Source organism: Eucalyptus grandis, chromosome 6, assembly GCF_016545825.1.
Source record: "Eucalyptus grandis isolate ANBG69807.140 chromosome 6, ASM1654582v1, whole genome shotgun sequence".
Classification (NCBI taxonomy): Eukaryota; Viridiplantae; Streptophyta; class Magnoliopsida; order Myrtales; family Myrtaceae; genus Eucalyptus; species Eucalyptus grandis.
The window spans coordinates 19010737-19027142 of record NC_052617.1 but is presented as its reverse complement, the minus strand read 5'-3'; the positions used below and the strand labels follow the sequence as shown (position 1 = coordinate 19027142).

The 16406-nt window shown below is 42.9% G+C and overlaps 4 protein-coding genes across 4 annotated transcripts; 3 read left to right on the top strand and 1 right to left on the bottom strand.

Annotated features, from left to right (window-relative positions):
* The first annotated feature begins 516 nt into the window (after positions 1-516).
* LOC104448773 (proteasome subunit alpha type-1-A) lies at positions 517-4060 on the top strand. Its single transcript, XM_010062666.3, has 2 exons — positions 517-1023; positions 3243-4060. The coding sequence occupies exons 1-2, from the start codon at positions 673-675 to the stop codon at positions 3711-3713; spliced, it is 822 nt and encodes a 273-aa protein (XP_010060968.1). The 5' UTR covers positions 517-672; the 3' UTR covers positions 3714-4060.
* Positions 4061-6990: 2930 nt separating this feature from the next.
* LOC104448772 (protein RER1B) lies at positions 6991-10588 on the top strand. Its single transcript, XM_010062665.3, has 4 exons — positions 6991-7219; positions 7653-8026; positions 9911-10091; positions 10262-10588. Exons 2-4 carry the CDS (start codon positions 7683-7685, stop codon positions 10313-10315), a joined length of 579 nt encoding a protein of 192 aa, XP_010060967.2. The 5' UTR covers positions 6991-7219; positions 7653-7682; the 3' UTR covers positions 10316-10588.
* A 1383-nt stretch (positions 10589-11971) lies between these two features.
* On the top strand, positions 11972-12912 carry LOC104448771. The gene is made up of 2 exons (XM_010062664.3): positions 11972-12194; positions 12290-12912. The coding sequence occupies exons 1-2, from the start codon at positions 12083-12085 to the stop codon at positions 12481-12483; spliced, it is 306 nt and encodes a 101-aa protein (XP_010060966.2). The 5' UTR covers positions 11972-12082; the 3' UTR covers positions 12484-12912.
* Positions 12913-13706: 794 nt separating this feature from the next.
* LOC104448770 (phenylcoumaran benzylic ether reductase Betv6) lies at positions 13707-16205 on the bottom strand. The gene is made up of 5 exons (XM_010062663.3): positions 15907-16205; positions 15654-15788; positions 14870-15107; positions 14220-14423; positions 13707-14118 (listed from the first exon to the last, which is right to left on the bottom strand). The coding sequence occupies exons 1-5, from the start codon at positions 16087-16089 to the stop codon at positions 13952-13954; spliced, it is 927 nt and encodes a 308-aa protein (XP_010060965.2). The 5' UTR covers positions 16090-16205; the 3' UTR covers positions 13707-13951.
* Positions 16206-16406: the final 201 nt, after the last annotated feature.

Here is a 16406-nt window from a genome sequence, read left to right as displayed (position 1 = left end):
TTCTATTAAAAAGTCATTGATATATAATCTTGATAGTTATTTTTACCTCAACGACTTTAAGGGCGTGTATATATGCATCTTGAATACCTAAGTGGCAAGCTTTAGAGCCCATCACATGCATGTCGAGGACGCCACAGATGACACTAAATAAAACCCATTTTTCTTAATAGAATTTTATCAATGTGCATCTTGAGACACTATCCATTAAGCCAAGAAATAAATAAAATTCATGGGCTCCAATGTGTTGTTCTTTTCCACAATCCGTACGCTCGAAACTCGGAATCGTTTCTTTCTTTTGGGCCCCGCAGCGCTCGGTATCGTCCAACGCCAAGGAGCCCGGCTCGGCCCGACCAAGCCCAACCCGACCGGCCCTCCACAGGCCAAATAAAATGGGCCGAGTCCCTCAACAGAGAGCCCATCGCGGTTGGGCGTGGGAGGCCCATTTAAGGACCCGGCCCATCTCGGGCCTCACTCCTTCTGCAGTTCGCATCTTCTTCTACTTCATGCTCCTTGCCTTGCTCAAAAAGAAAACCACGAAAACACAGAGACAAAAAGCCTTCACTCATCTCCCCTCCATTGACGCCCCCAAACCATTTCGCACCTCGAGCGAGAAGAAGCTCTCGCATTCCTACAGTCCTCCCGAGCGTCTTCGTCCCCCTGTGATTCGGAACCATGTTCAGGAACCAGTACGACACGGACGTGACCACCTGGAGCCCCGCGGGGCGGCTCTTCCAGGTGGAGTACGCCATGGAGGCCGTGAAGCAGGGCTCCGCCGCGATCGGCCTCCGATCCAGGACCCACGTCGTCCTGGCCTGCGTCAACAAGGCCAACAACGAGCTCTCCTCCCACCAGAAGAAGATCTTCAAGGTCGACGACCATATCGGCGTCGCCATCGCCGGCCTCACCGCCGACGGCCGCGTCCTCTCCCGGTACATGCGCTCCGAGTGCATCAACCACGCCTTCACCTACGAGTCGCCGCTCCCCGTGGGGAGGCTGGTGGTCCAGCTGGCCGACAAGGCTCAGGTGATTTGTCTCGATTCGATTGGATTGGATTTCTGGCGTAGTTTCGCTTGTTGTTGCGGATTGGAATTTGCGTATGTAGTTGCTGCTGTGTAGTGATTTGTGCGATTCCCTTTGTCGAATTGAGAGGCTTTGGGGGCATTAGGGTTTTAGAGCGGCGTGGGTTGGAATTAACTGTGAAGAGTGTGTGCAATCTGTTCTGTCGTTAGTGAATTAGGGATTGCTGGGTATTGAGTATGGATTTGGTGGGATTTTGGAGGGGTTTAAGAGCATGAGCTTAGTTTTAGGAGTCTGTGTCATGATGCCATTACTGAAGCCTATCTAGTGTGGAAAAAGCGGTTCTTTTAAGCTCAGTTCTTAGTCATTTTCTGGATTTTTTGACCTAGGCTTTTTCGCTTCCTGTTAATTTATCTGTGTTTGTTTCAAAAGCACCGGGAGGGAATTGGATTCTAATAGTATGGGTTGAAACAGAGATAGAAGAGAAGGTTCACTACAGATTCAAACAGCCCAGGAGATGCCCTGGGAGAACTTTGTTGTGCTGATGGAAATATAGCTTATATCTTGTTCATTGACTGTTGAAAGACTTCTTATCTGTTTGTGCCTTACCCCTGGATTGTATTGAAGAACTCAGTAACATGTCAATAATTTTCTTCTTGTTGCCACAATGATGGGAGTTTTGCGTGTTTTGACTTCACATTTTCATAAACAATTGGTCCTTTCTTGTTCTCATTGAATGACATGAGGTTTCTTGCTTTGACTTCACATTTTCACAAATGATGCATTCATCTTCTGGCCAAAATACAGTACTATAAGTACCTTAGATATGCAGTGAAAAAGAAAGAAATGTGGCCATCACTTCATGACCGAAAATTTAACTAGGTGCTCATGGTTTAATTGTCTGCAGTGCTTGCTACACATGGAACTATGTTTTCATTATAAACGCGACTTAGCTGTGATTTTGAAATTTGTCCCTAGTTCTAGGCTTTTACATTGTTAACAAACTGTAGCAGTTAAGTGCACTTGACGTTATTGAATTCTGTTCCACCCATCAGTAGTTTTTCCTCGCTAATTTCATGATTTCATGTATGTCCGACCACTACATTGGTGGCCTTAAAAGCAGTTTCCAATTCATGTTTAACCTCAGGTTTCTCTATAACTAACTCATCTTATTTCACTGGTCGCTTCTACCTTTATTTCTTTAGTTTACCCTTTTGATTGCCTATACTGGATCTGTTGGAATTTGTTGATTGGATCAGAAAGTGACTGAATTCGAGAAATGGGTTGTATGTTAGATTTCCTAGTACCTTCTACTTTTGGATGCATCTTCATCTCCTTTAATAGAGATTTGGGTGAATACTTCATTTCTGGAAGCATTGCCTTTGGATGTGGTTAAGTATAAGAATGTTGCCCTCATTTCTGGATTGTCCCCATTTTCTCTCTCTCTTTATTTTTTAATTGCTTGCACTTTTGATCTACTACCCTTTCTACTGAGAATAAGTTGTCAATCTTACACTGTTAGACTGCAATGCTTCTACATTCACGTTGTGATTGGTTCTATTTCAAGACATTATCATCATTTAACTAATGTTGTTGCACAGAATTTTATGCCAAGACAATCTTAAAGGCATGATCCACATGATTGCCTTGCTACATCCGGGCGAAAATGTTGCTTTAAAGATTCTTAGCCAACGTCCTGCAGTTTATCGGATCACTTGGTGGCTTCGTCATAGAATCCTTAATTTTGTGCTTAGAATCTGACTCTGTGGATTATGGTTTTAGAATCAGCTGTGCAGGGCTCACTAGGGTTGTTATGATCAACCATGCAGTACTGACTATGCCTTGAGATGGCACCAACTTGAATGCTTTTCAGGGTTTCATTGTTTCTAGAAATGCCAAAGTGACATGATAAGTAATGGAAAAGAAGTCCAGTAGGATTTTTAATGCCATGGCCTGCATAGTTTGTGCCTCAAGTCCCTCTCGACTTTAAATTAAAGTTCAAACTGCTGGAAATGCTATTTGGCTTTCAGAAATATTGAAAACGATATTGTTGTGAAAATCCTCAAAATCTTATCCCTCAGTTCATTCAATTGAAGCCTGTAAATTTTGGGGGGTACTGCAGTCACTTTCTTACAGGATATACGGGGTTTCTCTCTGGTTATTAACTTTGGTTCTAGTATTTCTTGTGAGTAAAGATATCTTAATAACCTAATAAATGTTGGCAGGTTTGCACCCAACGCTCCTGGAAACGACCTTATGGTGTTGGTCTTTTGGTAGCTGGACTAGATGAATCTGGAGCTCACCTCTATTACAATTGTCCAAGTGGAAACTACTTTGAATATCAGGCTTTTGCCATTGGGTCCCGCTCACAAGCTGCCAAAACTTACTTGGAACGCAGGTTTGAGAAGTTCATGGATTCCTCGCGTGATGATCTGGTTAAAGATGCCCTCATTGCCATAAGGGAAACTTTGCAAGGAGAGAGGTTGACGAGTAACATATGCACTGTCGCTGTGGTTGGAGTAGGCGAGCCGTTCCACATATTGGACCAGAACACAGTACAACAACTAATTGATGCGTTTGAGATTGTAGCTGAGGAAGAACCACCTGCTGCAGAAGCGGGGGATGCCGCTGATCAGGAAACTGCTGCAGGGGAAGGTGCCCCTGCTGAGGAAGGTGCTGCTCCTATGGATATCTAATCATGCCAGAGTCTGCACGTCGCTTGTCTTATGTTATAGGTCTTGCACGCATTGTCTTCCAGAGCTGAGACAAGGAAATGTGGGTGGCAACTTGTGATCAATGCTTTTGGTTGTCTGTCTTTGGACTGTTATCCAATTCATCTTCTTCCTTAGCTGCTAATGTTTGTTGCCCTCCTTTGTATGAATTCTCGATTTTTACATTTTCATCTCTTCAAGGACTAATTGAGCTTCGTAGCGATAGCCTGGAAACATATATTTAAGTCTTTGATGGATGAAGCCCCCTCTCCTTGTTTGTTAAATGCTGTTGGGGGCTGCTGAAATTGGCGAAAATGCAAATTGGTTGTTGATCATCTGTCTTGAGTTGGGACAGTGAAGGCTTCCATTTCCAACCTTCGCTTGAATACCCGTTCATGTCAATACAGGCAGTGCTCAGCCTTGCTCGAGATTAACTTGAGGTTGCAGCTGTTTTGCTTTAACATGACAATGCCACATCCTGAAAGTGCCGTTTGGCGTCTACAATGCACTCCTAACCCAATTTGTCAAATTATTTCAAACCACATTAACCGCATGATATGGTGAAATTTCTGAAAATTGCTAAAGAGATGTGGATTTAATCAAAAGGGTGGCTGGAGTTTGATGAGGAATACGGGTGCTTAGGTTAAAGCGGCACAGTTGGTTCATGCTGAAAATTCCCAAAATTTGGCCTTATTTACTGGTTAATCATCCTAAATAGATTGCCCACTTCCGATATGACGAAAAAATGGTGTGATGTGAACAATCTTTGCAAGCTCTGTAAATTGCATCCAGTCTAGAAGCGTCTGTTTTCCAATTGCAAGTTTTCTAGGCAGATTTGGTGTTATATCCTTACATTGTGGGGTGAATCTAGAGGCTCATTGGCGAACGGGAGAGTGAGTTTTCTTGGGTATGAACATTCTCGAAGGTAAAATTCAGCTGCCTATTTTCTATGGAAGGGAAGGAACAAGGCTCTTCATCATGAGCCTGATCCACAAATACAGAGAGGGATCTCTAGCACTAAGTCATTGCGCAGATTATCATTTGAATCTCTACTGCGTAATGGCTCTCGCTCCATTCCTTTGGAGGTTCTTATTCTCTGTAGAAATTGGAAAATCCAGCGCTAGCTTGTGCATTGATCTGTGCTGGTGTTTGCAGGAGGTTGTTTGACTGAGTTTGCCGATGTTCATTCCAGTTGTTGCGGAGTTGGAGTGGCCTTGGTGCATGGGGGCATTTGCGTTTGGAGTCGTTCTTATAAGCCTGTTTCGGCACATATTCCATCTATACCTCCACTTCATGCTTGAGGACAAGGCTTGCAGCGGGGGTCAGTTAACCCACATTTTGTAGTGATGGTAAATTTTCAAATTGTTTAGTAAATTCCATGTTGCTAACCTCCATTCTTTCTGTTGGTAACTTCTTAGGCATGCAAGGAATCGATCTAAACATGGGCATTGACCCAAAATCATCGCCGGACCTATTTCCACAGCCTTATTCGGTTGCGAAAATGCGACGAGTCTTTGGCAGAACAATGAAAAAACTAGAGCGAAACGTGGTCTCTCAAAAGAAGCCTCTTTTCCTTCTCACCCTTTTCTAGCAACGCATGTAGCACGCGCTCAATCGATGCTGGAGACTTGTCCGTGGAAAACGCCGTTTCAAATGCTCTCTACTTCTTCGGTTGGAACTTTTGCAGGGAGAGATTCAATGAGAAATTCACTTAAAGATGATCAGAGTAATTACTAGGTCGGATATTAAAAGGTTCATATCCTTCGTGGTTGAAGCTAATTATCGATGTGTTCAGCTATTGAGAAAATATAGCCAAGATAGAATCAGGCAAGTTGATGCATGAAACTCTCGAATTAATTTCTCGTCACTCATTATCTTTTAGGAGATATACCTCATAAAGTATTTGTTAAATTCAATTGGGAAAAAAGAAGAAGAAGAAGAAGAAGTAACTCATAGAAAGAAAAATGAAAAATCTTACCTACAATACAACGTAGATCTTATGGTCAATGACATCGACAATTACAACGATTTCTTGTCAAGAGACGAATTTGATGATAGTTGCTTCTGCTAAATGGTAGCAATTGTTGCTCCATACATTGGCCTTGACTACGATGGTTTTTCTGGCTTTGGGTCCTTTACCATCTAAATTAGCTAATAGGTGAGCGTTTTTTTTTTTTTTTTGGGTTAATAATTAAGAATGACCTAACGAAGGACATGTGATCGGTCCCGGCTACTAAGCACATGTTCTTGTCCGGAAAAAGGACAAAAGAATTAACTTCGACCAAGATGTAAGTCAACTTAAATTTCCAAGTCAAATAACAAATTGATTCCTCCCATTTCCTGACGGCGTTGACCCGACTTGCACATAACGCTGCCATGACGTGATGGCCCTCTAACCTACGGAACCGCCACGGCCGCTATGAATTCATGTCAGCTTCTAGAGCCACCATCAGCACCAATGGAAGTGAGAGATCACGATGAGAGAAACTTAGGAGGTCTGATTCTATTTCAAACTCGAAATAATCCCAAATAAAAATTTCGCCCATTTCAAATATGAGTTGGGTTTCCAAATAGGAATCTCAAACATATCCTCTACTCGATTACGTGGAACCTGAAGTTTAATCAATTTACTCTCTTTGTAGATTTTGAATAAATTGATACATCAACTCAAAAATAAATGGCTTTTTCCCCATTTGATGTAAAATCATATATATATATGCTATCTCTACTTAAAAATCTCTAAATTGCTATCCAATAGCTTTGTCTTATTTGAAATTCCCAATATATCTAAATCATCCCAAAATACTATTAATATAAGCAACGTAGTCCACGCTTCTCCTTCAACCTGCTCAATTGCATGCAAGTCGAATTTAAAAATCCCTAATCAAATGTTTGCAATTTCTTTTTTTTTAATCATCAACAATCACATCATTACAACAAATTGAAATCACTTTTTGATAGAGACAACTTTTCCTTTACATCTCATTTTATTCGATAGCGCAGTCTCTCCTCATGATCCATATCATATTTTAATTTAGAACCTTATATGAGATCAAAACATTAATTTATTGTTCATATAATAAGTAACCTTTTCCCTTCAATAAAAATTTCAGGAGGTTAGCATAGCACCTAGTGGTGGCAGGGTCGAATATCCAATGTGCATCGAAGGGCCATCCTGTAATTCCATCCCCCAGTAAACGACGTCGCCGACCCGCGTTTCGACCGCCTTCGCAAGGCCTGCAATTTTTTTTTTTCGCCCCTTCTCGGTTCTAACTTCTTGTTTGACCCTTCTCTCCGTGACTTTCTCGCTTTGCCCAAATCGAAACGACGAAGATCGACGGCGCCACCGACGACGACGACGGCCGGTATCTCGCCAGATCGCCTCTCCCCGCCACCGCCTTCCTCCCTCTCCCTCGCCCGCCCGCGACCGCCGCCGCCGCCGCCGCCACCGCCACCGCGATAACCCGAGGCGGCTTCGCTTGCTTCTGCAGGTACACAATCTCGCGGCCTTGCCTCGCTTTCCTCCTTCGGTTTCCCCCGTCGATTTCGCCCGGCGGCGATTCCTCGCGGCATTGCCTGCTCGCGCGGGGGCCCCCTCTTAGAGCCTTTCTCCGTGTCGGATTAGCTCGGAGACGTTCCCCGTGCGGGTGCGCGGGGTTTTGTTAGGTTTTCCGATGACGATCGTTCTTGCTCGTTTGGTGATTGTGCGGAGAATCTTTAGGCGTGTCGCTTTGGTTGCTTCGTCGAATTAAATGCCGATAGTTTAGTTTTCTTGAGTTCGATTTACGACTGCGAGTAGACGGTTCGATAATAGTAACTGAAGAAAAGGGGAAAAGAGGGAGCGCTTTCGGTCCAAGTAGATGATTATTGAAGAGCGGCGATTCGCACGCCTTACGTGACGTTGGATTCTTTGCTGACTGGCAGGAAGGAAGGAAGGCGTGCTTAAGGAATTCTATGGACGGAGCTGGGGGTGATGGCGCCGCGGCGCCTCTGGCCAAGTGGAGAAACGATTTCTCGAGGGAGTTTCAGAAATTTCTAGACCGATCGACCCCTCACATGGTGGAGCGGTGGCTGGGAACTTCTGTTGCAGCGTTGATTTATATGTTGAGGGTTTACTATGTTCAAGGGTTTTACATCGTCACGTATGGGCTCGGAATCTATATCTTGAACTTGTTGATTGGGTTCCTTTCGCCGAAGGTTGATCCGGAGTTAGAAGTGCAGGATGGGGCTTCGTTGCCAACAAAAGGATCGGATGAGTTTAAGCCTTTCATCCGCCGCCTTCCTGAATTCAAGTTCTGGTAATCTGAAATTCCACTGCTGTGGTTTACTCAAATCATTTGCTTCTCAGATAGTGAATTCTCTTCTGACTTTATTAGTAATGGGAGTAATCTTAGTATTAGTGTTAAGATAAATTCTTGCAAAGATTTGAACTTGATGACTCTATTCTGGACCATTACCACTTTATCCTCTTTAGATGGACTTTTGTAGGTTATGACTTGTGTATAGATTGTCGTTTTTTCTGTTTTCATTACACATATGGGTGACCGTGTTTTTGTACTCTTCCTTAGTAAGTCATTTTTTGGTGATTAAGGAGCAAGATCGAAGTTTATATCTGTGACTATTAGGCAATCAAATTGGCTTATTGCATTCAGCAGATAGTTTTAAAATCTCATTGCTTATCACGGTCAGACAATATGAAAAGATTTAGGTTTTAAAATTGTGTTGCATTAGGGACCGGCTTCGTTGAGCCAAATCAACCACTTGGAAGTGGTGGAGATCTTCCAAAATAATTTCGATTAAAGAAGGCAGTTTTATCTTGATGCTAAAACAAACCTATGAGTTTCATCAGTGATATTATAATATCCTTTTGCAGGATAAAATAAGATGCTTGTGTAACAACTGTAGATTTTTCTTTCTGACAAATTGTTCGTCCAGAATGGCTCACAATTTGTTCTCATATCAATTACCAATGAAATGAGCTATGGATAATACTGTGATTAATCCTAGCCAGGTAAGTACATCTTATTTCCATATTTCAGATATTAGAAGCCTCTCCTGTTTGCTGGTGCTATATAACTTAGATCAACAATTTTTCTGATAGGACCACTAATAATGACGATCAAATGATGTCATGATTAAACTCAATCAGGGTGTGGTGGCGTAGGGGCCCATGCAGGCTTGCCAGGTCAAATTGTTAGATGGTCCTGGGTGGCCTTTAGTTATAAAGCCCAGTCCAGTTGGATTGGGCCCGAGCTAGGCCCAAAAAAAAACTATATTTGTTGTTGATGGACAGGCCCACCAAAGCAACAAATTAAGCCCAACCAGAGAGTCCTACCTGAGGTTGATGATCACCTCTGGTTTTGCACATGAACAATTGATGATTATTAGAATGATCTCACTATCACGTAGAACACTGAAATCATAAGTGACATATGCATGAATTGAGCTAATTTCTGCTTTAGTTTGCTTGTATTGTCGTGCTATCTTTACTGTGAAGATGCTTGGAAATTGAACAATGGAATGCCTTTCTGATATGTAAGTAATAGAATAACAGCTGCAAGTGATGGAAGGGACAATCGTAATTCAGTATTTGTCTTGTTCAGAACAAGCTTAATGCATGTTAATTAGATCATTTTGTGTAAAGCTATGAAAGTTTTGGTGCTTGCTTCAGAACAAGTCACTATTTTATCACCTTATTTGAATTTTGATGTTAAACCATTTAATATTTAGTCACATCCCATCCCTCGCATGCTCTGTGGGCCTTATATCAGGGAATACTAGAGGGAGTATGAAAGTTTTGGTGCTCACTTCAGCACAGGTCACTATTTCATCACCTTGTTGGAACTTTGTTGTTAAATCATTTAATATTTAGTCCCATCCCACCGCTCAGATGCTCTTTGGGGCTTGCATTGGTCAGGACTACTTGAGGGAAGTATGCTACAATTTTTTGTTTTTAGGGAAAGATGCACATTTTCTTATGCAATCTTAGCGCCATTCCCATTCTCTTAACTTTATTTCTATCCTCAATGTAGCTTGACTCAGTGGGTGTTCTTGTTCACAATATAGCTTTTTTTCTTTATCACAGATTGTTCACCGTTTAACTTGCTATTCTTGAGCATGCACACATATCCTGTCATCAAGCTCCTAATGTGATCTGAAAGGTTTTGTTTTGGTGATTTCAGGTATGCAATCACAAAAGCTTTCTGCGTGGCTTTTGTGATGACCTTCTTTTCAGTATTTGACGTTCCTGTGTTCTGGCCAATATTACTCTGCTACTGGCTTGTACTTTTTGTCCTCACGATGAAGCGCCAAATTGTGCACATGATGAAGTACAAATATGTGCCATTTAGCATTGGAAAACAGGTTAGTGGTGTGGGTATTCTTTGCAAACTACTACGTGATATGCCCCTATCTTTATGAACCAATTCCACTTTTCTCTGTAACAATCTCAGGCCTCTGTGTCTCTCTCTCTCTCTCCGTCCAACCCCTCTTCTTTTATTAAGCACTAATTTTTATTTATCTTGCTGTAACAGAGGTATACGGGAAAGAAGACAGGTGCAAGTAGCAGTAGCTCAATGAGGGACTGAAGCTCTTGCCAAATCTGTTATTCGCGCATCGATACTCATGCTTCTTTCCTTCTTCTCAAACACAGTCCAAACGTAGTTAATGTTTCTCGTATTATGCTCTGATGTTACACCTGTTCTCGTTATTGTCAGTTGTAACTGGCATCTCTTAGTATTCTTTTCCTTAGATATATTCTTAATGCACTACCAACCATCTTTTTCTTCCTTTGTATCTTAGACAGACTTCCGGGCGATAATGATTGATTACTTGTTCTCTTATCATAGAACTGTAGCTGATAACGATTGACTACTGGTTCTTCCCTCATTTCTCGAGTAAGTTTGAGCTGGTAGCTAGTTTACAATGAGAAAATTTCTGACCGACCTTGAGGTTAGAGGGCGTAGGTAGGAGGGATTATCTGGTCATCCTAAATCCTAATCTATGCGACTTTTCGTGGCAGTCTTCTCATTTTCTGGTTTTGCACACGGTGCCATCTGAGTCGCTTTTCCAAGCTACATGATTGTGTTGCTTCTTCTGAGGATCTCTTTGCGTATTTGTTTCGAGTTAGCAAGTGCTACAACCTGAAAAAATATGCTGCCGTAAATTGGTGATTCGTCCTCTAGGGAATACTTAGAATTTATGATTCACGACAACTGAAGATCCGTCCCCCAACTGAAATGGTGGGATGGCGGTACACTTCTCTCGTCGAACCAGAAGACGTTGTAGGGACTAGGAATTGATGTGGACAGGGGAGACTACGACACCGTTGGCAGAATCTGCAGCATTAATGGTGGGTGCTTCGGCTAATTGACTAATCACAAAGCAGAAGGCCAAAAGAAGGGTGTATTTGCTGAATCAGCTTTGATCGTTGACGTTCGAGGCGGACAGAGCAGTCGTGCAGGCACACATTCTTGCCCAATAATTTGCGCCGAGTCTTTTAAATGCCAACTCTAGATCCTGTAGACCTGTCTGTCCACTTATTTTTCGGGCCGGCATTATGTTGAGGAGTTATGGCATTGCACTTGGCACAAAGCTTTGCTGAATTGCCATTTTTAAGTTGCAGAAATAGCTGTTTGTGCATTTTGAAAGCCGGTTTAATGTGATCTCGCCGTTGATTTTACTGAGGGAGCGTCTCCTTCGCATCGACCGGGCTGTGATTCACGAATTGCTGGTGCATTAGCTGGGAGAGTTTTGCCTGGAACAAGAACACGGAACGTGAATTTCTTGAGAGTACGATAGCCTCGCTTGTTTGAACTCTAATTAGATGATTCAGTTCTTCGAACTCTAATTAGGTGATTCAGTTCGAACTCTAATTAGATGATTCGATCCCTCTTAATTTCTACTTCTACTTCTTACCCACCCATTACAAATTGATCGGATCAAGGTTCAGCTGGGGCACACGAGAGAAATTACGGACAGTGACATGCAGAAATTTGGACGTTGGCCTGATTGATGGGTTGTTTATTAGGCAATCGAACTTGGTATAACAACCCTCCAACTACTAACCAGTGGGAACTGAGGATGTCATTGTTTAAGTACTCGACTTTCCTTGTGGGAATTGGGAATGTATAAGAATCCCTAACCAACAGAGTCTTAAATAAATATTCTAATCACTTCGCTCCATAAACATGGCCAGCTAAGGCTGTTGAGGCATCTCTCTCCCCCTCCCTCCCTCCCTCCCTCCCTCCCTCTCTCTCTTTCTCTCTCTCTCTCTCTCTCTCTCTCTCCCGTTATAATTAAAACCTTCCTGGAGCAGCTCGAGCGCATCAGTCTGTCTTTTTTCCTTACGACAGATGAGTGGAAGAATTATTGTGGTGATATTGTTCTTCTGGGCTCTCCTGACATTCGTCACGCCGACACTAGTTCATCTGTCTGAGTCTTCCAAGCTCAAGCTGAGGCTACATGGTAAGAGTTACATGTGATTCTTCATATGAGGGACGAGTGTTCTGCTCACGTAGCTTTGGCCCTAATAAGTCCATTTCTGATGGTGCTTTTCGCAGGTGAAAATATTGATACCGAAGCATTGAGGGCCAGAAAAGAGTTTGGATTCCTGAAGAAACCATTAGCAAGCAAACCGTTGGACATGGCACGCACCAAGGCACCAGTTCCGGCAGCAGTTCCAGCGCCGTCGCCATCACCGGCGCCAGAACCTCAGCCAGCTTCTTCGAGGGTCAACAGGAATCAAGCTCAATGAGATTTTGGACAAGGAAATCAACTCAGCGTCACATGGATTGGTCCTGCAAAATCTCTCAGCTATGAAGTGCCTCGCATTGGACAATGTTCAGCTATATATTTGCACGTAAGCCGGTTGTGGATTCAGATTGAACGGCCAGAGAACTCGAGGGTGAAGCAAAGTGGTCATGGCCTGGAAGAGAGTTCCACTCATCATCACAGCCTCAACAGTGGTTTTGGGGATGTCTCCTTGATTGAATTAGGACGCAAGTTGAATTATTCATCTTTAACCTGAGACTTTTAATATTTCATCATCGCCCTTCATACAACTCTGTCACTGTTGTACATAGACAGGGATTAAATTGTTGACAATATTGACTGATTTACTTGTATTGCCATATAACATTGTACTAATACGAGTTCGAATATCATCCACCCAAATTTAGAGGCAGCCTTGAGCATTCCTAGTTTTGCCACTCTCTCGAAGTCAAATGTCACGATAGACAGCACCAGTTAGATATGTCTTTTGCTGAAAGAAGACTCTATATAGAGCTAATACCAGAGTTAGATGTGATTTTTGCGTTTTCTGCTATAGAGATAAGCTCATAACCTGAAGTGCTGGGTTCCGCAAGATGCAGAATTGGCAATGACAAAGATGAAAATGTCAGCGTTATGGATTTTCCGCATTTAAAGTTCATAATGTGCTCGATTTGTATATGGTCAACCATGCTTAACACCTATTTACTGTAGCGAAAAAATGGCGATTGGGTCGTACACATACTATTAGTAGAAGATGCAGAATCTGCAATGATGCAGATGACAGTACATGGCACAAGCGGTCTATAGATAAATATTGATTAATCGTTTGTCAACTTTGGAGGGGAGTTGGTTGTCGAGGAAAAAGCACAAGGTAGGTTTCGGGATTCATACTTCTGATGGATTGAACTTATAATGTTCTATGCTTCTATATCTGTTACACGCAAAATCATTAATTTCTATAGTAGTGAAATTGAGATTGTTTGTCCAATTACTTCCTTTGATTTAAGGGGCTTGATTAGGTTTACAATTTACTCGGCATTGCATTTATCAAAGATCTGAGTTGATCGTTTGAATTTAACTTGAGAAACATATGGGCAACTCGTTTCTTAGGAAGTTCCAGAAGGATGAAGATCCAAGCTGTAAAGCGTTGGGCTGGCATCGCCGGTTAAAGATCCCTCAACTATTAATACACAGTGGACCCACGTATGAGAGATGAAATATATCAGACAAGCAAAGTTAATTTCAACAACCTGGGAAATTCATGGATACCACAGCAAAGGAAAGCAAATACATGTCCAAGAAGACCAAGAAGAATATGACATCAGAGACAATTCTAAATAAGACCGTGACCTTTGATATTCTTTAGGTGTACAGCCTTTTAATACATATCGACTGTCCACCAGAGTCACGGTAACTCACTCCTTGAAGAACAGGAGACGCATGGCCTTAATTTAGACAAAATTTTCGAGGTATTCTTCCACTGTAGTGTACTTCACATCTGGGTACAGCTCAGAAGCCTCGACACCAAATGACTCCTCGATCTCAAAATTGGCACCGTCGCCCTTAACAAAGATTGAATGGTTCACTGCTAATATGACATTGATGGGAATTGGGGACTCTGAAAAAAAGGGGAACAATAACCCATGTCATGAATTTCAGTCGTGAGAAGAATATAAGAATGGACTTCGATGCATTCTGGGAATTCAAGAAAAAGCATACCCTGGATTTGCTTCAGGATTTGCTCTTCAGGAAGGTAAATCTTCTCGAGGGTCTTGCCAATTTTCTTCTCCCACAAGGCAACAAGCTCATTGAATGAGTAAACGTTCTTAGGAGGCCTGATGTAAAGGATCTTGTTCAGCGATCTCGGATCATCCACAGCCTTGATGGTGAAGGCCGCAATGTCATCTTCCTTGTTGAAAATTGCTGCAGAAGTACCAGAGATCAATTCCCACGAAACATACACTTGCTATTGACATAGCAAAACCAAGTTCAGACTGGCAGCACAAATTCAAAAGGCCTAGAGGAAGATCCACTATCTCCACTTAAGTCATACATAGAAGACTTAAGCAAAATCAATCAAGAAAGGGCAGGCACAAAGAAACGGCTTAGTTACACTACTTTTGTATTTAGGACGTTTTCTCCAAACCTACCACCAGCAACAACTCCTCGTAGATAAGTGAATTATCATCAATTGAGCGTACCAAAATTACGCACCATTAGAGAGGACATTCCTTGCTAAGGTCAGTAAATTCGATGGATCCTATTGCTAGGTAAATGTCACAGCATCCATCTGCTATGATGCCTAATATGCATATTTATCTATTTGATACGACTAAAAAACAACCGGCATAGTAGCACTAGTCAATTACCCTTTGCATTTCCGTCACCCATGACGGTGACTTTGTCCTTCGGAGGAACAGTGACTCCTGGCTGCGCCAGTGTTGGGAGGAAGTAGCCGGCGAAGCAGCCGCATGGGACGTAGGTGTAAGGGATGCCTGCCGCCTCCACGGCACGGCGGATCTGGGCCTTCAATTCAAAAGCAGTCTTCGCTGGCTCCACAGCATGCACCCTGTCCACATCATTGCCGAATTCGGAAGGAAAGAATCTCTGCAATCATGTGTGATCGATCCCATCATGACATTGTCAGTTACCAAGAAGCCTGATCTCAATATGAAGATATCAGATACATCTCTTTCGGTATAAAGAGTCTAAGTTGCCTTCTCTTGATTTCCACTGTCTCATATATTGACTGGAATCTCGATTCTCAGATCCACTTCTGTCGTTGCTCCATTCTCGACACGTAAATAGACAAGGACTGTTTTCACATAAGACTCATTCTCTTCTTTTCTTGTTCAGATAAAGCGAGCTAATGTATTTTAGGATCGATCTCCAGGCTAGGTTGCTTTATCCATAGCCTTCCATTTTAATGATCAAGTAGTCGCATTAAGATCTACTGAGTTAGGAACCATTGAATGAACGTGATAAGATTCAGTCAGACCTACTCCACCTAATATAGTTCTAATTTCAATTTCTTCCTGGAAAAACGAAAGCAATCGACATAAAGCTTCTGAAAAGAAACCGAGAAAGCTGAGAAAAAGAAATGAAAGCAGAGCAACCCCCCCAAACCAGAATCAAATGAACCAACCAACAAACCTTAACGTTGCCAGCTTCCTTAATGGCGTCGACGATCTTGGTCTGATCCGCCATTTGCATGTGCCCCACTGTCGATATCACCACGTCGGCTTGCTTGATCGCCTTCACCAAGCTCTCATGATCGTACAAATCACCCTGTGCCAATCACACAATCACACAAACGTAAACACACGTTAATCCTCTTGACTCTCTACCGGCCGAATGATCGTCTAAACACAAGGAGGCGAGATTGTTTCGCTGGTGTACTACGTACGATGAGCAGAGTGACGCCCAAGTTCTTGAAGCTCTCGACGAGCTGGCCCTTGACGGGGTCGGAGACCGTGCTCTGCCTAACCAGCGCGAACGTGGGATGCCCTGCTTTTGCACTCGCTTCGACGATGAACTTGCCGATGTAGCCCGTCCCTCCGATGATCAGGACCTTGCTCTTCTCGGCCATTGTCGTCGACGGACTTCTTTCACGATATCGAAACGAGGAAACGGAGGAGAAGCAGAAGAAAGAAGATGAAGAAAGGCAGATGGTTAGTGATGGATGAAACTGTCGGGAAGCTGGGAGCTTCAGGGAGTTCTATTTATGGGACGAAACAGGGGAGGGGAAACCGAATTTACCAAGATGCCCTTCTTGGTGGGATTGGACATGGAGCTGCACGACCGTCGTCCCATCACGAAGAGTCTTGCTCCTCGGTACACATGCAATCGTCGGCGAACGACCTTATCCGACCGGTTCCAAGCTTGTCCTGGTAAAAGGTTTCGAAC

Excerpts from the sequence above, each read along its gene's own strand:
- LOC104448772 (XM_010062665.3), top strand. The coding sequence starts at position 7,683 with ATGGACGGAGCTGGGGGTGATGGCGCCGCGGCGCCTCTGGCCAAGTGG. Across the intron at positions 8,027-9,910 it reads CTTCCTGAATTCAAGTTCTG|GTATGCAATCACAAAAGCTT; the intron begins GTAATCTGAAAT and ends TGGTGATTTCAG. Across the intron at positions 10,092-10,261 it reads CATTTAGCATTGGAAAACAG|AGGTATACGGGAAAGAAGAC; the intron begins GTTAGTGGTGTG and ends TTGCTGTAACAG.
- LOC104448770 (XM_010062663.3), bottom strand. The coding sequence starts at position 16,089 with ATGGCCGAGAAGAGCAAGGTCCTGATCATCGGAGGGACGGGCTACATC. Across the intron at positions 15,789-15,906 it reads TGGGCGTCACTCTGCTCATC|GGTGATTTGTACGATCATGA; the intron begins GTACGTAGTACA and ends TGATTGGCACAG. Across the intron at positions 15,108-15,653 it reads AGGAAGCTGGCAACGTTAAG|AGATTCTTTCCTTCCGAATT; the intron begins GTTTGTTGGTTG and ends ACATGATTGCAG.
- LOC104448771 (XM_010062664.3), top strand. The coding sequence starts at position 12,083 with ATGAGTGGAAGAATTATTGTGGTGATATTGTTCTTCTGGGCTCTCCTG. Across the intron at positions 12,195-12,289 it reads GCTCAAGCTGAGGCTACATG|GTGAAAATATTGATACCGAA; the intron begins GTAAGAGTTACA and ends TGCTTTTCGCAG.
- LOC104448773 (XM_010062666.3), top strand. The coding sequence starts at position 673 with ATGTTCAGGAACCAGTACGACACGGACGTGACCACCTGGAGCCCCGCG. Across the intron at positions 1,024-3,242 it reads AGCTGGCCGACAAGGCTCAG|GTTTGCACCCAACGCTCCTG; the intron begins GTGATTTGTCTC and ends AAATGTTGGCAG.